A 21,607-nucleotide genomic window follows, 5' to 3' on the forward strand; every position below is an offset into this window, starting at 1 on the left:
TGCCAAGGCAGATTCTGGTCACTTGCTACTTTCAAGGCCAAAAACACAATACAAGGTCTGACCATTTCCCCAGGTCATGCTTACTAGTTTGTCTTATATACATTTATACATATTTAAGTGCTAGGTAAAAGTCTTGTCATAAAAATTTCCAGTACTACCATGTTTAAAATGCTGAGCTTTCCTATTGAGCTGCCAAAAAGGATAACAACTTTTAAGTGTAATAGTGCAAATCTTCTCTGCAAATTCTACTGCAGAGAAATACAGATTTGCATTAAAGGGACTGACGTATTTAGGTATCATGTCTGGGAGAAACTGAAACCATCCTAGGACTTCACTCCTAGCAAATAAGATGATCATTTACTTGGACTCACAGGCTATTAAAATCATTGAAAGGTACTGTCCAAACTATGGCACTGTCACTTAAAAAAATTTTTTTTTTACCACTCTATCTTGTGCCAGATCTTCACAGTTGTGACACGGTTTAAATTCCATAATCCATCCCCAAGGGGAGCCCACCCAAAGCAAAAATCAAATTTATCCATCCATTATAAGATGATCCATCCATAGACTATATCTTAACCTGATACAGTCATCATATTGTAGTTTTTGGAAGGGCTTGTTCTGCCCAAGAGAAGTTCCTCCTTACAGCTGATTCTGCTGTCTACCATTTGCACGTTGGTGCTGTTTTGGGTGCTACCTCCTGCTGGTGAGGCTTCGTACAGCACACAGATGGAGCCATCCTCGCCAATTCTGTAGGACACTTCGTATGGGTCAACCCAGAGCGTGAGTTCACTTGGGAGAAGCCTGAACAGCTCCTGACTGCTCAGTCCAATCCGCTGCGCTGCCTGTCCAATCAGAGGATCCATTTTATGGTTGATGCGAATACAACGGTAACCTGATCCCTTGCAGGGCTTCTCTGGGAACCAGTGATGTTTATAATATTCTGCCAACAGCTCCTGCAGGCTCTGGCTGAAGGTCTGCAGTTGTCGCTCGCTCGTGAGCCCCTTGGTGCGGAGGAACTTAAGAGATGAAGGATACGGCGGCGGCGATCTCGCCTATCATGGTGGCGGCCCGACTGTAGAAGGGACGCGTGGGGGCGGCGGGCGGGGGCGGCCCGGGGCGGCCGGGGCCCGGCGGCGCGGCCCCGACGGAGGAGCGGTCACCCCGGGCTCCCTCACAAGTCAGAGGGTTAAGAGGGAGAGAGGGCGTGAGCGGCGTACGGCTACTTTTTTTCTCCTTTCTTTTTTTTTTCATGGAAAAATAACGTTTATTCTACTAGGAATGTCAATTTATTATTGAGTATTCTCCAAAGTGGAAATTACACAACGCCATTTCAGGAACAGACTGCTCAACCCACCCTCAACATCTACAAATGACTATCACAATAGTTAAACCACATCAAAACAGTCCAACATAATTAGGCTTCAATATACTGGACCATTATGTTCTTCTAAGAAGCTAATAAACCAAAACCAGAAATATTAACATCAAAAGAAAAGATATTACTTGAGGCTTATTATCAGACTGTTAGTTCCTTGCTGTATCCCATCCAGAACATTAATAAAGGAAATATTTTACTGCAAAGAAAATTTTATTTTATATATATTACTAGTCATGAATTTGTCATTATTACATAAATGCTGTCTAATGCCATTAACCAAATGGCATGACCATTTTATGTCCACAATTCACTTCTGTATTTACAAACAATAGTTTTCATGACTTTTAAAAGTATGTCTCTCAGTGAAGGTTTAACGTTGAGATGCAACCTAGCGTCCATAATATTTGCTGTTCTGCATATATCAATGTAGGACAGAAGTATTTACTCCCCTTTCATCTGAGTGACCTTATGTGGGGGAAAAAAAAGATCAACAATTTACAAGTTCTAAGTCTCCAAAGAAGATTTCCAGATGCACTTAAAGAATTGCTTACAGACAGTAAGAGTTTTAAGAAACATCCTCCATGTCCACATCCTCTTGTAATTTCTGTACCATTTTGTCTTCCAGCTGCTTTCCTTTGCCTGCAAGCGGGGCCCGGATAAGATGGATGTTTTGCTTGACCTCTTTAACGTCCTGAACTTTCTGTAGTTCTTTATTTTTCTTCAACCTGTTCATTATAAATTTAGCTTGTCGCTTCTGTTTGATCTCTTCAACTCTCTTCATTGCATCAATGGTTTTATTCCACAGTTCTCGCTGGTATTTGACAGGTTCATTTCTACGTTTTTCAAATTCAAATGAATTATCCACCGTGAGCTCTTTACCAGCTGCTTTCCGGAACGCTTTAGTCCATCTGACCTTGCGAGGATTGCGCTTCTTTTTGAAGTTTTTATGGCACTTGGATTTACAGAATCTGAACACCTTGCAATCGTTACGAACGAACATCATGCCGTGGCCTGGGTAGATAGGGCCCGAACAGAAATAACACTTTTCAATCCGCATGTTTAATGCGCGTGGAGACTTGCCGGCCGAACACCCAGCTGAAGAGGAAGTCTGTCCTTTCTTTACAGTAAAAAAAAAAGTTATTTTCGACACAGGAGGCAGCAGGAAAGAGGAAGAGACGAGCGACGGCGGCCTGGTCACATCGCTCGGACCTCCCCAGCCGCCTCCGCCTCCAGCTCTGCAGCCTCCGAAGCTCCCAACAGTTGCATTTCCAGCTCCGACGGGCTCAGGGCCTCATTCTTTTTTTTTTTTTTTTTTAAATTATTTATTTTTAATTGAAGGATAATTGCTTTACAATATTGTGTTGGTTTCTGTCATACATCAACATGAATCAGTCATAAGTATATATATGTCCCCTCCCTCGTGGCCCTCCCTCCCACCTCCTACCTCATCCCACCCCTCTGTCGTCGCGGAGTACTGGGTTTGCGTTTCCAGCATCTTACAGCAAATTCCCGCTGGTGTATTTTACGTACAGTAATATATATGTTTCCATGCTACTCTCTTCATTAGCTCTTGCAATGTTGTTGTCCATGGGGTCACAAAGAGTCAGAGATGACTCAGCAACTAAACATCAGGGCCTCATTCTTAATTATCACTCAGCTCAAGCCCCACCTGCCTGCTCCCTTTTAGGACAATGTCACCGCAAAAAGGTCTTCTAGTTGTTCCCAGTCTTAGCTCTTGATTCTGGAGACCTGGGAACCTCTGGGCTCCCTCAGCCTCACTTTCTTCTGTTGTTGTTGTTGTTCACTTGCTCAGTTGTGTCCAACTCTGTGACTCCATGGACTGCAGTATGCCTGGTTTCCCTGTCCTTCATGATCTCATGGAATTTGCTCAAGCTCATGTCCATTGAATCCGATGATGCCATCCAACCATCTCATCCTCTGTCATCCCCTTCTCCTCCTGCCTTCAATCTTTCCCAGCATCAGGGTCTTTTCAAATGAGTCGGTCCTTTGCATCAGGTGGCCAAAGTATCGGAACTTCAGCTTCAGCATCAGTCCTTCCAATGAACATTCAGGACTGATTTCCTTTAAGATTGACTGGTTTGATCTTCTTGCAGTCCAAGGGACTCTCAAGAGTCTTCTCCAACACTACAGTTCAAAAGAATCAATTCTTCTGTGCTCAGCCTTCTTTATGGTCCAAGTCTCACATCCATACATGACTACTGGAAAAACCATAGCTTTGACTATCTGGACCTTTGTCAGCAAAGTGATATCTCTGCTTTTTAATATGCTGTCTAGGTTTGTCATAGCTTTTCTTCCAAGGAGCAAGGGTCTTTTAATTTCATGACTGCAGCCATCATCCACAGTGATTTTGAAGCCCAAGAAAATAAAATCTGTCACTGTTTCCATTGTTTCCCCATCTATTTGCGATGAAGTGATGGGACCGGATGCCATGATCTTAGTTGTCTGAATGCTGAGTTCTTAAGCCAGCTTTTTCACTCTCCTCTTTCATCTTTATCAGGAGGCTCTTTAGTTCCTCTTTGCTTTCTGCCATTAGGGTGGTATTATCTGAAAGTGAAAGTGTTAGTCACTCGGCCATGTTTGACCCTTTGTGACCCCATCAACTATAGCCCACCACACTCCTCTGTCCATGGAATTACCCAGGAAAGAATGCTGAGTGGGTTGCCATGCCCTTATCCAGGGGATCTTCCTGACCCAGTGGTTGAACCTGGGTCTCCTACATTGCATGCAGATTCTTTACCAGTCTCAGCCACCAGGGAAGCACATCAGAGTTTACTGATATTTCTCCCAGCAATCTTGATTCCAGGTTGTGCTTCATCCATCCTAGCATTTCACATGATATACTCTGCATATAAGTTAAACAAGCAGGGTAACAATATACAGCCTTGACATACTCCTTTCTCAATTTTGAACCGGTCTGTTGTTCTATGGCTGGTACTAGCTGTTGCTTCTTGACCTGCTTAGACGTTTCTCAGGAGGCAGGTAAGGTGGGCTGGTATTCCCATCTCTTTCAGAATTTTCCACAGTTTGTCGTGATCCACACAGTCAAAGGCTTTACCATAGTCAATGAAGCAGAAGTAGATGTTTTTCTGGAATTCCCTTGCTTTTTCTATGAGCCAACAGATGTTGGCAATTTGATGTCTGGTTCCTCTGCCTTTTCTAAATCCAGCTTTTCCATCTGGAAGTTCTCAGTTCACATAATGTTGCAGCCTAGCTTTTGAGCATTACCTTGCAATAGTTTAATATTGAAAAATTCTCACACACCTGCCCAAGAAGACATGTACAGCATTCAAAGCAGCATTGTTTGTGTTAGCACCACTCAAATATCATAAAGAGGATCATAGAAAGATCATTACAATCATTACAATGAGCACTACATTTCAGTTAAGATGAGAAAGTACAGCTACATGTTCCTAGGTGGGATTATATAACAGGGATAATTGTGTCATTGTGGTATATTTACAGCCTCCATTTGTGACTCCCTGCTATTGTGTTACAATGCCACACCTTTCCCAATGCCTCATGGTAGACAGAGAGGAATTCCTCATCTCTTAATTTCAAGCAAATTCATATGATTGCCTTGGCCTGTTGGTGGGCAAGACACAAGCTAATGCTAAAAGTGTTTGCATTACTGGGCTTGCTCTCTTGTGTTCTTGCCTTTTGCTTTGTGAAGAGCAGGCTTTGAAAAGATACTGGCCTGGGAGACACATGAAGCAGGGCTGGACCCAAACTGCAAACCAGTTGAACCTGGCTCAGTCAAACCCAACCAACCCCTTCAGGCCTAATGAGAAATAACTGCTGGGTTTCCCTGGTGATCCAGTGGTTAAGACTGCCCTTCCACTGCAGGAACAGGGGTTCAATCTCTGGTTGAGGAAGTTCCACATGCCACATGGTCGACCAAAAAACACTAGAAAACAGCAACAACAAAAAACTATAAGTAAGTGCTAATTGTATGCTAATGAATTTTGGGGTTGTTATACAATACAACTGGGCAATGTGCATGGTGTAAAAATATAAATATTTTTACAAGCATGTAAAACTACTTAACAATTTTTGAACACACAAATAATTTTTTAAAACTATAAAGAAAAGCAAATGATCAAACAAAATTCAAAATAGTGATTACCCTTACAGTGAAAGATTAGACATAGTTAGTAGTCTCTCTATATATAAATTCTATATAACCTCTCATTTATTTTCTAGAACACCATCATTTATTTCATTTTATTTAAAATGAGGAATAATTACATGAAAAGCTTTAAATTATAAGAAAATGTATAAGAGCCTGGGACATAGCCCCAGAGTGTCTCCAATATGAATTCTTAAAATGGGATGTAGAGAATATGAGTTATCAAAAAAGATGACCACAAGATTTAATCAAAATTACTAAATTAACAATGGCTGAAAAAGAAAACTCATCAGAAAATTGAGTCCACAAAACAAGTTACAAAAATTGAACAAAAATTTCAGATTAAAACTCTTAACCAATCAATCGTGACTATAAACAAGAGGCAAAAGTAGAAATACAAGCACTCAGGGAAGAGATACAAACATAGAAGCATAAAAGAATTAGTGGAGATTGTTGATTGTTGATGGCACATAGAAGACCTCAGAATTAGCAGGGTGGCAGACGGCTCAAATTGTTGAAAATGTTTCTCCTGGGAGCAGATAGAATAGAAAGAGTTATTCCTAAAGAGCTATCTGATGCTCAATACCAAGTGAATGTACAATTATGATATATGATAAAGTGATAATATGCACCTTTCCCACCTTCACCCCCTACTTGAGTCTCCTTGGCACTGGCACAGCAGTGTTTGGGTCCCTATGCCTGGGAGACCCTACACTGATTCAGGTGTCTGTCCTGTTCTCATACGACCTTCTAGCTCCCTGTCTTTCCTCCAGCTAGACTATCTCTGCATGCACAGGATTCTCCAAACCATGCCTATTTCCTTACTTCCCAATATAAATTTGGCTCCCCTGGGCACTGCTGCTCTGCTTCCAAGGTTTGACATCCCAGAACTCAGAGTCCCCAGCTCCTGTTCTGATTCCAGTGCTGCCCCTCCCAGGATCTGCCCTATAGCCTCGGGGCTCTACTTCCCCTTTGATTCTGTTGCTCACATCTGGACGTTCAGCATGCAGCAGGATGAGAGGGGACATGGCATTAATGGAAGAGGCAGCAGGTGACTTTTGTTTACCATCAGCAGGGAAACTTCAGGCCATGGGCACTGGGTGTGGGGCTTAGGTGGCAAGATCAGACAGCCCTCCTCAAGCTCCCTATTTATCCCAGCTCACTGGGACTATTGGACATTAAGAATTCCAGGAGAGAAGACAGCCCCATGGAGCCTCTGTTTCAAAGTTCTACCTCATTTCTAACTCAAAATGTGATCCTCTGAAGATCACTGCTGTGAATGACCATTTCCTTCACCTGTAACATATGAATTATCTCCTGACTCCTCACAGATCAGTGGGCCAGTGGAGCAGGAGAGCAAGGCCAGAGCTTGGAGGAGGAAAGAGTGTTGTGGAGATGTTTCTCCCTGAAGTAGACTGTTGGAGAACATTCAGCCTATGGGAGATTTTGAGGATGAATCATGAAATGGCTGGGATGGGGAAGATATGAAGGTCAGACTGAGACCCACCAAGTGGCAAGCATATGGGTGAGGTAGTCATGGGGAGGGGGACTTAAGTATGGATTGATTTAAGTATGGGTTACAGTCTTAAGCCCTGGAGAAGGAAATGGCAACCCACTTCAGTACTCTTGCCTGGAGAATCCCATGGATGTAGGAGCCTGGAAGGCTACAGTCCTTGGGGTCGCAAAGAGCTGGACATGACTGAGTGAGTTCTCTTTCTTTCTTTTCTGTCTTTCTACAGTCTTAAGACTGAGAAGAGAGAAGTCTGTGCAGAAGTGATGATTCTCCAAATTCTGATACTTCTGAATCCTTTTTCCCCAACACTCTTCAAATCCAGCTCTCCTGTTTTGTGCAGTGGCAACACCCAGGTCACCAGGGAAGAAACGGCTACTTCAGGAAGATGAACCTTGAAGGCTGAGGAAGACAATAGGTCAGGGCCTCAGTGTGAAGCCTTAGAAATCAGGTACAAAACTTTTCTGGGTGGTAAATATCTTACTAACACTGGGCCCTTGGATGAAGCACCATGATGACATCCACTGATCAAGAAGGCAATGTCCACATGAATCAACATTACCAGTGAGAGAAGTTAATGACATGATTACCTAGTGAAGGAAAATGAACACCAAAGAATAAGAGACCCTGAAGAAGGTTTAGACAAGACAAAAAGAATGATTGAACTGATGTTACTGAAGTTCAAAAAAGCCAAAGCCCTACAGTGTATCTGAGCACAGGCTTGAGAGTGCAGTCACCTGAGGAGACAGAGCAGTAAGGCCACGTGGCCTGAGGACCTAAAACTCAGTCAGATTTTGGTGGGAAGTTCTGACAGTTCATCCACCTTTCAGTTAAGTCACTCAGTCATGTCTGACTCTTGATGACGTGATGGACTGCAGAATGTCAGGCTTCTCTGTCAATCAACTCCCAAAGCTTGCTCAAACTCATGTCCATTGAGTTGGTAATGCCATCCAACCATCTTATCTGCTGTCATTCCCTTCTCCTCTTGCCTTCAATCTTTCCCAGCATCAGGGTCTTTTCCAGTGAGTCCGTTCTTCACATCAGGTGGCCAAAGTATTGGAGCTTCAACTTCAGTATCAGTCCTTCCAATGAATGTTCAGGACTGATTTCCTTTAGGATTGACTGGTTTGATGTCCTTGCGGTCCTTTGATGTCCTCTCAAGAGTCTTCTCCAACACCACAGTTCAAAAGCATCAATTCTTCAGTGCTCAGCTTTCTTTATGGTCCACTTCAAACATCCATACATGACTATTGGAAATACCATAGCTTTTACTAGATGGACCTCTGTCTGCAAAGTAATGTCTCTGCTTTTAAATATGCAGTCTAGGTTAGTCATAGCTTTTCTTCCAAGGAGCAAGCATCTTTTAATTTCATGGCTACAGTCACCATCTGCAGCGATTTTGGAGCCCCCAAAAATAAAGTCTTTATTTCCATTGTTTCCCCCATCTATTTGCCATGAAGTGATGGGACCAGATGCCATGATCTTAGTTTTTTGAATGTTGAGTTTTAAGCCCACTTTTTCACTCACCTTTTTCACTTTCATCAAGAGGCTCTTTAATTCTTCTTTGCTTTCTGCCATAAGGGTGGTGTCATCTGCATATCTGAGGTTATTGATATTTCTCCCAGCAATCTTGATTCCAGCTTGTGCTTCATCCAGTCTGGCATTTCACATGATGTACTCTGCATCTAAGTTAAATAAGCAGGGTGACAATATACAGCCTTGATATACTCCTTTCCCAATTTGGAACCAGTCTGTTGTTCCATTTCCACTTCTAACTATTGTTTCTTGACCTACATACAGGTTTCTCAGGAGCTACAAGTTTCTCAGGAGCCATGTAAGACAGTCTGATATTCCCATCTCTTTAAGAATTTTCCACAGTTTGTTGTGATCCATGCAGTCAAAGACTTTGCATAGTCAATAAACCAGAAGTAGATGTTTTTCTGGAACTCTCTTGCTTTTTCGATGACCCAGTGGATGTTGGCAATTTGATCTCTGGTTCCTCTGTCTTTTCTAAATCCAGCTTGAATGTCTGGAAGTTCATGGTTCACGTACTGTTGAAGCCTGGCTTGGAGAATTTTGAGCATTACTTTGCCAGTGTGTGAGATGAGTACAATTGTGCAGTAGTTTGAACATTCTTTAGCATTGTCTTTCTTTAGGATTGGAATGAAAACTGACCTTTTCCGGTTGTAGCCACTGTTGAGTTTTTCAAATTTGCTGGCATACTTTTACAGCATCATCTTTTAGGATTTGAAATAGCTCAACTGGAATTCCATCCTCTACTAGCATTGTAGTGCTGCTTCCTAAGGCCCACTTCACTTCACATTCCAGAATGCCTGACTCTTGGTGAGTGACCACACCATCGTGGTTATCTGGGTCATGAAGATCTCTTTTGTATAGTTCTTCTGTGTATTCTTTCCACCTCTTCTTAATATTTTCTGCTTCTGTTAGGTCCATACCATTTCTGTCCTTTATTGTGCCTATCTTTGCATGAAGTGTTCCCTTGGTATCTCTAATTTTCTTGAAGAGATTGCTAGTCTTCCCATTCTATTGTTTTCCTCTATTTCTTTGCATATTTGTTCTTCTAGAATTCATCATGAAAGAAAAGTATTAAATTAAAACTGATGAGTAGATGTTTGAGTGCAAGTAAGGATTAAAATATTATTAAATTATAAAAAGAAGCTGAACTAGCAGGATATCTTTTGAAACACCACTGTGGCTCATGCAAATAAACAGATTCCAGAAAAGATTGGTAGGAGGTAAGCACAAGCTCTCAGGGGAGGTGAGCCACTGGAAGATAGTCACTCTGTAGGACCCTGTGAACAACCAGCAAATACACGCCAAAGACAATAGGAATGGACGAGAACAGAGAATAAATGAAATGAAAGTTGTGATTCAGCAAGAGGAAGATTTCAAAGCCCAAAGCCTGTGATAATCTCCCCAGAATGATCTGACCGTGAAACCCTTCCAGAGAGAGGTCTTCAAACCCAAACTCACTGTTTAGACCAAAGACGGACAGTGGCAAGGTCCCTCACCCCATTCTGTGCAACCTACAATGACCTTCTCCCCTTTTAAAAGATGGGCTTAGAATGGAACTTTGGTTTGATGATAAGCCTCACTTCACATGCAGCTGATGATAACTTGATTACAACTTGAGTGTACATGGAATGTATTCAGAATCTGTTTCATGTGATTAAAACAAACCCAAACAACCACACCAATAACCTCACTTGGTGATTCTCATTTGGGAAATGGACCCACTGACCACATCAGAAGGACTCCACCTTGGAGAATCTGGAGGAATGAAACATGTCCAGCTGGCTGGCTGTTGAAGAAGGTATTTGATGTTTACTTCATTTGACCCTCACAAACTGTACAGTGATGGCCGAGCTCTGAGAAGTCATTCTGGTCCAAGTTTTTCCCAGCAGTAAGGTGCAATGAGGAGTGAAGCTCACCCAGAACCCCCAATACTCTCCAGGGTCTTTGCATGGAGATCAATAGAGATCCCCTCCCCCAACCAACCACAGCACATTTCATTAATGGAGTCAGCGCATTTCATCACCCTTCTGGGGAGGAGAACAGAGGCATGACGAGGTTAGTTAAACTTGCCCAAGAGCACACAGCCAGCAGGTGGTCCAGCTGGCCTTTGAAGTCAGTATTTAATGAGCGGCATCTGGTAAATGCTGGTTCTTCAGGCTTCTTGCCCTGTCAGCTCTCCGCCCCACACTCAGACTGTCCCTGGGCCTCAAGACACAGAGGCGTAGGAGGAGGAGGAGAAGGCTGAGGCCGAAGAGCTCAGAAATGGACCAAGCAAGAATGGGCAGGGGCTGCATTCAGAATCCACATTTCTCTGAGTCCAGTCCCTTTCCTGGCAGACGTGAGGGCCAAGGCCAGAGTGGCGACAGAGGGCAGCCCTGCTGGGCAGAAGTTTCCAGGGGAAACCAGAAGGAGCAGAATCTCCCTGGATCAGCCAAGTCCCGTCCTGTCCCAGGTGGGAGGCAGCATCTGGCCCTCCACAGCCGCCCTCGGCATGGGAGCCTGACCTGAGGCCACGGGAAGGAGCCAGCCACGCAGCTCTCTTCAGCTCCCTCAGCATCCAAGCTGGTTGAACACCTGTGCATTGGCAAAAGGAGAGTGTGGAAGGCCGGAGGGCTTCTGTGGTCCCTACTGAGTCTCTGCGGGCTCCATCCGTGGGTCTTTCCTGCCTTCCTCATCTTCTGTTCAGAATAAGAGGCTAAGATGGACAGGTGAAGTTGGAGGGTGGTATTTCACCACGAAAATACCCAACTGGGTCTGTTTTTCTCTCAACTGAAAGAAATGACCGAAGTGGCCAAAGTGACAGTGTTTTCTAAATTATGGGTCTTTCTCTGGTAAAAACAAACTGAAACTGGGCATCTGGCTGACAGCCAGGGGAGAGCAGGAGGCAGCCCTGGGTCTACCCTTCATCTCACCAGGGCTCTCAGGGGAGAGGGGGTGGACTCTTGGGCATCATACACCAGCCCTGGGACCCGATGGATCAGCAGGAGGGTGTCCCTCCCCTGAGGCAACCCCCTCAGGAGGATCAGGCTTGGCTGCTCAGAAAGGGACTGTCCTGAATGCACATTGTCCCCTGAGGGAAGGGCTGTTCCTGGCATATAAATGTGAGGAAACAGAGGCACAAAAAGGTGACATCACCTGCTCAGAGTGGCCTTGTGGTCATGACAGAACCAGTATGCAGCCCATTGTATTCAGGTCTCTGCAGCCCACTCTCCAAGGGACAACAGGATGGAAGGATGGACACCTAAGGCCAAATTTGCACTCAGTATCAGGGGTCCCGCCTCATTCAGGTCATGGTTCCCATGGCACCTTCATCTGTGCCCACCAGGAGGAATCTGGTAAAACCAAAAATCAAGGTTCAGACTCTCATCTTCAACATCAACCATGGTGGGCGGGGTGGGTGGCTCATCTCATTTCCCAGGGACCAGGCAACTCCCTTTTGATCACTACTTTTTCGTATTTTACAGATTTATTCAGATATAATTCATATACCATATAATCATTTAAAATGTACACTGGTTTTTAGTATATTCGTAGGTACGCATCCATCATCACAATCTAATTTTAGAATGTTTTTATCACCCCAAAGAAAAACTGTTCCTATTAGCAGTCATTTCTATTCATCATGATGCCTCCAGTCCTAAACAACCTCTGTCTAGGTTATCTACTTTCTCTATAGATTTGCCAACTTGAACATTCTTATAAATGCAATTTTATAACATGTGGTCTCCTGCAGCTGTCTTCTTTTATTTCATATGTTTTCAAAGTTTGTTCTTATTGAATCGTGTATCAGGACCACATTCCTTTATCACTGAAAAATTCCATTTTATGTATAAGCCACATTTTATTTACCCATAAATAAATGGCTGAGTATTTGGACTGTTTCCACCCTTGGTCTATGCTAAGTAAACTGCTATGAACATTCATGTAAGCCTGGATGTAGGTTTTTATTTCTCTTGCATATTTACCTAGAAGTGAAATTTCTCAAAGTGTGGTTCTGTGTGTTAGTCTCTCAATTGTTTCCAACTCTTTGCAACTCCATGGACTGTAGCTCATCAGGCTCCTCTGTCCATGGAATTCTCCACACAAGAATACTGGAGTGGATGGCCATTTCCTTCTCCAGGGACTCTTCCCAACGCAGATATTGAACCTGGGTCTCCCACATTGAAGGTGAATTCTTTACTGTCTGAGCCATCTGTGAAATCCAAAGTGTAACTCTGTTTTCAACCTTTTGAGGAACCATCCAATGGTTTTTTTAAAAGTGCCTTCATCATTTTAGATTCTCACCAGCAGTCTTCAAGCATTCCTTTCCCCGATCCTAACACTTACTGTTTGTCTTTTTAGCTATAGCCATCCTTGTGGACTGGTTGGATCTCCTTGTGGATGGCATCACCGACTCCATGGGCATAAGTTTGAGTAAACTCCGGGAGCTGGTGATGGACAGGGAGGCATGGCATGCTGCAATTCATGGGGTTGCAGAGTCGGACACGACTGAGCAACTGAACAGACTGACTGACTGATCCTTGTGGAACGCTACCATTCATCCTGGAGGAGTGGAATCTTATTGTGCTCTCACTTTGCATTTCCCTGGTGACTAATGGTTTTGAGCATCTTTTCATGCTCATTGGCTATTTTGTATATAGTCTTTGGAGATATGTCTATTCAAAATTTTGCTCATATTTTAGTTGGGTTTGGGGGGATTAGGTTGAGTTGTAAGAGTCTTTTATAGGTTCTAGATAAAAATTATCTTATTAGATGTATAATTTGCAAACATTTATTTCCATTCTGTGAGCTATCTTCTCACTTTTGTGGTATTGTCCTTTGAAGTACAAAATTTTTAATTTTGATGAAGTCCATAATTTTTTAGTCACTTGTGCTTTCAGCATCATAGCTAAGAAATCATACCCTATTCCAAAGAATCCAAGTTTTACTCCTATGTCTTCTTCTAAAAGTTTTATAGTTTAGCTCCTACACTTAAGTCTTTGATCCACTTTGAGTTAATTCTCATAAATGGTATGGGATAGGGGTCCAACTTTATATTTTGCTTGTGACTATCCATTTGTCCCAGAACCATTGGTTGAAAAGACTATCTGTTCCCTATGTAATTGTTTTGGCACCGTTCTCAAAAACCAATTTGCCATAATTTCCATGTAATTATGAAGACTCCTTTCTGATGCTGGGACTCTTCACAAGCATCTGTGTAATTTTAAGGTCATACATATTTTAGTGTTTTTACTTTAATAATTCTGATTCATTTCATATATTTCTTCAATCACTTAACAAATATTTACTGACTATGTACCTTACACAGTTCTAGACCCCCAAAGAACAGTTTTGAAAAGGCAAATGAAACCCCTGTCTCCTGGAACTTCCATTTTAAGAGGAAGGAGTAAACAGCAATAAATATAGTGACAGTGGGTGGTGAAAATTGCTATGACTAAAACATTTCAGTCATATCCAACTCTTTTCAGCTTCAACCTGTGGGCCGCCAGGCTCCTCTGTCCATGGAGTTCTCCAGGCAAAAATTTTGGAGTGGGTTGCCATTTCCTTCTCCAGGAATCTTCCCAACCAAAGGAATTGAAACAGCATCTCTCATATCTCCTGCACTGGCAGGAGAGTTCTTTACCACTAGTGACACATGAGAAGCTTAAAAAACATTTTGATAAAGGAGGAAGTGGAGACTTATTTTTATGAATAGCCTACTGTTACTGTCAGCTGGATGAAAAGTGAAGGGTTAATTTTAATGCAAAAATTCATGTATTTGCTGGGAAGTAGAATAGAAGGAATTCATTTACACTGGATCTGGCACTGATCTCAGAGAAGCAGCAGTGAGCAGTCCTGAAGAGAGATCTTAATTTCCTGCCTAGGAATTAAACCTGGGTAGCCTGGATGAAAACCAGGAATCCTAGCCATCAAACAACCAGCGATTAGAGGCTAGAAGCAAAGTGACCCTGACTCTTTCCCCTGTTTGAAAGCAAGGATATTTCAAGGAGGCAAAAACTGTAAAAATAGGTACAAGGTTTATTGTTAGAGACACAGCATAACATGTGGGGAGAGCACATAGAGAAACAGTTTGTTTACTGAAGACAGAAACAAGGCAGAAATAAACAATCAGGAGTGTGGGCATCCTGAATGAGGAGCATGGTGAGGAGGTGATTTAAATCACTTACATAGGACAGTCCTTCCAAGTCTTTGTTTACATTTGGCCAATTATCCTGTTTCTTTTTTCACACCTGTTTTGTCCTCAGTTCAGTTCAGTTTAGTCGCTCAGTCGTGTCCGACTCTTTGCGACCCTATGAATCGCAGCACGCCAGGCCTCCCTGTCCATCACAAACTCCTCAGACCCTCCCCAAAGATGCGTGTGCAACTTTTTGCTAAGATGGATTCCACTGCAGAGGCCTGTGGGGATATATCCACACTCGTTATATGGTGGGGGCCCCTCCCTTTTCCACCTCCAAGAAGCTTGCCCACACATATGCAGACAGAGAAGGTTTCCTTAAACTCTAGAGTGGGCACCTTATCTCTCTACTTTAGCAGAACTCAGCTTTTACTGCTAGCTTTGTCCTTGGAGTGTCTAGGTAAGAACAAAGCTTCAATTTTACTCCATGACAAACACCAGCTGTCCAGCCCAGAGGCCCATTATCTCCTACCTCAATACAACCACTTTGGAAAAGAGTTTGGCTTTTTATCCAATGAAGTTGAATGTGAACTTAGGACCTACAACTCCACAACTAGAAAAAATTTGGCATGTGTGTCCCAGAAGACAGGTAAATCTTGTTCAAAGAAGCAAAAAGGAAAACAATCCAAGTGTACATTAACAGAATGGAGAAATAAATTATGGTAGAGACACTGCATGTGGTAGAGACATTGCATACATGGAACACTACACAGATGCAGAAATGTACAAATCACTTGTCTACAGCACTAGATGCAGGAAAGTCACACACATGGTGAGTTAAAAGTGAATTAGAAGACCAAGCAAAGAACTGAGATCAAACTACAAAGAAAGGCAATCGATTGAGAACCATAAAATTCCAGATAGTGGTTTCCAAGGATGTGATTCATGGTGGGTGCATGGAGCCGGCAGAATTAGCACGAGGTCGGTTCAAGAGCTCAATTTGAAATCTGAGCTATTATCAAAAAAGATGCTGTCAAAGTGCTGCACTCAATATGCCAGCAAATTTGGAAAACTCAGCAGTGGCCACAGGACTGGAAAAGGTCAGTTTTCATTCCAATCCCAAAGAAAGACAATGCCAAAGAATGCTTGAACTACCACACAATTGCACTCATCTCACACGCTAGTAAACTAATGCTCAAAATTCTCCAAGCCAGGCTTCAACAATATGTGAACCATGAACTTCCAGATGTTCAAGCTGGTTTTATAAAGGGTAGAGGAACCAGAGATCAAATTGCCAACATCTGCTGGATCATCGAAAAAGCAAGAGAGTTCCAGAAAAGCATCTATTTCTGCTTTATTAACTATGCCAAAGCCTTTGACTGCATGGATCACAACAAACTGTGGGAAATTATAAAGAGATGGGAATACCAGACCACCTGACCTGCCTCTTGAGAAACCTGTATGCAGATCAGGAAGCAACAGTTAGAACTGGACATGAAACAACAGACTTTTTCCAAATAGGAAAAGGAGTACGTCAAGGCTGTATATTGTCACCCTGCTTATTGAACTTATATGCAGAGGGCATCATGAGAAATGCTGGGCTGGATGAAGCACAAGCTGGAATCAAGATTGCCAGGAGAAATATCAATAACCTCAGATATGCAGATGACACCACTCTTATGGCAGAAAGTGAAGAGGAACTAAAGAGCCTCTTGATGAAAGTGAAAGAGGAGAGTGAAAAAGTGGCTTAAAGCTCAACATTCAGAAAACTAAGATCATGGCATCTGGTCCCATCACTTCATGGCAAATAGATTGGGAAACAGTGGAAACAGTGGTTGACTTTAGTTTGGGGGGTTCCAAAATCACTGCAGATGGTGACTGCAGCCATGAAATTAATAGACCCTTACTCCTTGGAAGGAAAGTTATGACCAACCTAGACAGCATATTTAAAAGCAGAGACATTACTTTGCCAGAAAGGTCTGTCTAGTCAAGGCTATGGTTTTTCCAGTAGTCATGTATGGATATGAGAGTTGAACTATAAAGAAAGCTGAGGGCTGAAGAATTGATGCCTTTGTTGGAGAAGACTCTTGAGAGTCCCTTGGACTTGCAAGGAGATCCCACCAGTCCATCCTAAGGAAGATCAGTCCTGAGTGTTCACTGGAAGGACTGATGTTGAAGCTGAAACTTCAGTACTTTGGCCACGTGATGCGAAGAATTGACTCATTTGAAAAGACCCTGATGTTGGGCAAGACTGTAGGTGGGACAACAAAGAAGGAATGACAGAGAATGAGAGAGTTGGATGGCATCGCTGACTCAGTGGATATAAGTTTGAATAAACTCCGGGAGCTGGGGATGGACAGGGAGGCCTGGTGTGCTGTAGTCCATGGGATCACAAAGAGTCAGACATGAATGAGCAACTGAACTGAACTAAACTATCCGAGAGCTGAGAGATAGCTACACTGGGAATGCTTCCATGATTAGTTCTTTCTACCTCACATATGCAATTTATTTGGTTTTTTTTTTTCTCCTGTTGTTGTTGTTGCTTAGTTGCTAAGTCATGTCCAACTCTTGCAACCCCATGGACTGTAGCCTGCCAGGCTCCTCTGTCCATGGAATTCCCCAGGCAAGAATACAGGAGTGGGTCCATTTTCTTTTCCAGACCAAACCCATGTCTCCTGCATTGGCAGGTGGATTATTTACCACCAGGCCACTAGCAAAGCCCTTTTTCATGTTAGCTACTGTATTTCATTTCTTAATATAAAGAAAAACACACACCCACAAAAACCTCAGCTTCTAGAAATTCTGAGAACCTGGGCCACAGCACTCAATGCTCCTCTGGATGAACTTCCTGCTAAAAACCTATTTGGGAAAAACTTAACCTCATACAAAAATAAGAAAGAGCTGGGGAGATATATAAAAAACTACAAAAAGAATACTTGGGGGAAAAAAAGCAAATCAAAGCTCACTGAAAACACTCACCAGAAAAAGAAAAAAAAAAAACAACACTGCTTTAGAACAAGGACACTATGACCCAAAATATTGCAACAAATGGCAATGTGGCAATTGTGAGATCTAAGTGCTCACACAGCAGATGGGAGACAGCAGGATGCCTTGGACTAAAGCTGGCAGAGCTGGGGCATGGGGAGAGGGAGAGAATATTAGAGAAGATCTTTGTGGCTTAGTTCAAATAGGAAAAATGGGTTTCTAAAGGAGGGAGACAATGGGGACAGGCCAGGGGAGGAGGTGGCTGTTTCCTGAAATAAAACGTGTTAGAAGTTATTTGTTTAATCTATGTTGAATGAGCAAATTTTATTTTAAAAATAGAAAATAATAAAAAGGAGACTTTGGGAATTCCTTGGCTGTCCCGTGTTTAGGACTCTGCCATTTCACTGCCAAAGGCTCAGGTTCAATCCCTGGTGAGGGAACTAAGATCCTACAAGCCAGACAACATGGCCAAAGAAAAAAGAAAAGAAATGAGACTCTTTCCTGGCCATCACCCAGGGTTGATTCACAGATGGTGTTCCCTGCAGGAGGAATCTCAGACCTCTGTTCACACAGCCGAATGCCCACTGCCCCTCCTGCCCAGTCCCTTCCACCATAACCCCATCAGCACCAAGGTCTTCCAAAGACAGAGTTATCCCCCACCTCTCCCAGTGTATCTTCTTCAGGCTGGTCCTAGTGCTGGCCACCATGGACTCAGGAATATCTGGGTTCCCTCAGTCAAACCTCACTTATGTTCCCCAGAGCTGCTGAGACCCTGAATTGCTATGCTTCCCGTGGCTGCCACTCTGTTTCCCGGGTACACAGCCCCAGACTTCAGTGCCTCACTCCTCGTTGTCTGAGTCCCTAAGGCTTGGCACTCTCCTTGAGGCTTCATTTCGCTGTATTTCTGCTCATTGCATTTGCATATCTGGGCTACCAACCTGTGGCAATATTATTCTCTTTGCACCTCAGTTACTTTTGTGTTATGCAAATGTATAATCAACTTTACTCTGGATGGATGGGGGTAGGATGGGGTGAGATGGAAACAGAAGCTAGAAAAAGGGAAGCACAGATTGGGAGTTGGGCTGGGCAGGATAAGAGGCAATTCCCAGAATAAAGTAACTGGGTAGGGGTGGTGATGTCACAAGAGTTCCACTGTGACACCTATCACACCTACCCAGGAGAGGAGCTATGATTGGCTGGGAGGGCACAGAAAGGAATAAAAGACCATTTGCCTAGCCATCAAACTAGAAATCTATAATAAATAATAAGAAAACCTCCAATACACTTGGAAACTAAACCATACATTCTAAATAATCCATGGATCAAAAAAAGGAAATCCCAAGGAAAAAATTTTAAGAGTGAAATAAATAAAAATGATAACAAAACATATCAAGATTTATGGGGCACAGTTAAAGCAGCACTAAAAGGGGAATTTATAGCAATAAATGTACACAGAGAAAAGAGGTATCTCAAATTGCCCAATCGCTCCCTCATGATGCTAGGAAAACAAGAGCAAAATAAACCCAAAGCTAGCACAAGGAAGGAAATAATGAAAAACAGAATCAGTGAAATTGCAAAATAAAAAGAGAGAAAATCAATGGAGCAAAGAGTTTGTTCTTTGACAAGACTGGTAAAATTGACAGACCACAAGAGTGACAAAGGGAAACAAAGACAAAGGGACAAAGGGGAAAAAAAGTGTTAGTTGCTCAGTCTTTGCAACCCCATGGACTGTAGCCCATCTGGCTCCTCTGTCCTTGGGATTCTCCAGGCAAGAATACTGGAGAGGGTTGCCATTCTCTTCTCCAGGGCATCTTCCCAACCCAGGGATCGAACCCGGGTCTCCTGCACTGCAGGCTGATTTTTTACTGTCTGAGCTACCAGGGAAGCCCAAGACTACTAGTACCTTTTCAATAATAGTTCTTAGAAACTGTAATACATAAATTACTAATATTGGAGTGAAACGCTGTCACCAAATTTGCTCTGCTGTTAGCACAACAGGTCAATAAATGAGAAGCTGTTGGGGCAAAGAATAATGACTTCAATTGGAAAGCTAGCTGACCTAGAAGATGGACTACTGTCTTAAAAAAAATTATCTTCCCTCGGTGGAAATTTGGACTCCTCCTATACAGAGGAAGGGGAGGGGGAGGAGTCCACTGTGATTCCAACCAATGCCTGAGCCGGACTGATAACAGCCATGCACCTGCCCTGACCATATCACCATTCCCCACTGTCAATGTCCATTCCACAGTTGTGTGGGAAAAGGAGCAACAATATTTCTGGCTACATCCTACTAAACAGGAGTAATGAAGAGGTGAAATAGAATTGGTCAGTTTTGTGTCCAGAATACTCCTCAAAATTTTTAGTAAGTAATCCAATTCTTTTTCTTTATCTACGACTATTTGAATCTGACAAAATTCCTTCTACAATGAAATTTTAATCTCAATACTTATACTTTTTGAAGAGCTTAATCCTTTTAAGGGTGCACAAACCCACTGTCCTCTCAGGAGTTGGGTCATTTTCTGATGACATTGGGGCTGCTTTAACCCGAGTGTGATGAATCTATGGCCTTACTCCAGCTAACTTCAAAGATGAGTGCATGGTAAGTGGGACCACATGTGTTCCTTTCACTTTGCAATCATCTGGTCTCAGGAGCTTGTTCTCTCCAGGTTTTAAGAAGGACTTGGTCTCCAGACTGGTAAGAATGTAAGGCTATCTCATTTGGTTAACCAGGCCTGTTGAGGGAAAACTCATGAACAGAGGTTAGTATAGTGCCCAGAGTTTTAAGATAATTGGCAACTGCTAGATATTTCAGAGCATTTATGGATCCTCCCACCTTGGCAGACACCTATAATGGCATACCATACAATAGCTCAAAGGGGCTTAATTTAAGTCTACTTCTGGAAACTACTCTGATCTATAGCAGGGCAACTGGCGATGCCTTATCCCAAGTTAAGTTAGTCTCTTGACAAATTTTGTCAATGCTCCTCTTTAACATATAATTCATTTTCTCAGTTTTTCACTACTGTATTTCTGGGTCTTGCCATTCACAAGCTGCTGTGATTTTTATGCAGTAGGAATGCAGGAAAAAAGTGTTTTCAAGTCCAAAACTGAGAACTAGTTGTATTCTCCTGTAATAGTTGTGAGCAGAATGTATAGATCAGGTTCCACAGGGTGCAAATCTTGTACCTGCAAGGGGGTCCTGTTATTAATAGTCTCAGACAAAGCAATACTCTATTGAGTTCGGCTTTTTGACTGGGAGGATAAGGTGATTATATGGGGACACTGCAAGGTTTAATCAGTCTTGTTTTCAAAACTTCTTGAGAATTGCCTGAATTTCCTTCTGAGCCTCTTGCCTCAGAGGATATTATTTTAGATTAGGTGTCCCAATGTTCCTTTTAAATGGGATTTATATTGGTCATGTGTTTTTCCCTGGATGCCATCAGCCCACCTTTCCAGCTTTACTTTTTGTAGACCTTAGCGGAAAGAGCTCTGTCTGAGTGTGCATGAATGCCACCTTCAGGCTTACAGCATGCTTTCTTGGGACCTTGATGTTAAGCTGTCCTGGCAAAAAAGTTACCTGCATGTTTAACTTACAAAGGAGATCTCAGCCCAACACTGGTATATATAAAACACTGAGTTTCAGGGTGAGGTCCCCTTATTGGGATTCTAGAGGTTGTAAGAAAGAACAATTTTGTACATCTCCAGAAATTCCCATAACCAGGATGGATTGAAATGTTTCCTGTGCCATCTTGGTATTTACCACAGAGTATGCATGCATGCTAAGTCTCTTCAGTTGTATCCAACTCTTTGGGACCCTATGAACTGTAGCCTGCCAGGCTCTACTGTCCATGGGATTCTTCAGACAACAATGCTAGAGTGGGGGAGACGGGAGGTAGATTCAAAATAGAGGGGTTATATGTATACCTATGGCTG

General features: G+C 42.7%; 1 protein-coding gene and 1 pseudogene across 1 annotated transcript; both read right to left on the reverse strand.

Moving 5' to 3' along the window:
* Positions 1-517: 517 nt before the first annotated feature.
* On the reverse strand, positions 518-1,077 carry LOC139036676 (protein BTG1 pseudogene; annotated as a pseudogene).
* A 164-nt stretch (positions 1,078-1,241) lies between these two features.
* On the reverse strand, positions 1,242-2,484 carry LOC110146575 (probable ribosome biogenesis protein RLP24). Its single transcript, XM_070472299.1, has one exon. It carries the CDS (start codon positions 2,436-2,438, stop codon positions 1,947-1,949), a length of 492 nt encoding a protein of 163 aa, XP_070328400.1. The 5' UTR covers positions 2,439-2,484; the 3' UTR covers positions 1,242-1,946.
* Positions 2,485-21,607: the final 19,123 nt, after the last annotated feature.

Source organism: Odocoileus virginianus, chromosome 9, assembly GCF_023699985.2.
Source record: "Odocoileus virginianus isolate 20LAN1187 ecotype Illinois chromosome 9, Ovbor_1.2, whole genome shotgun sequence".
NCBI lineage: Eukaryota > Metazoa > Chordata > Mammalia > Artiodactyla > Cervidae > Odocoileus > Odocoileus virginianus.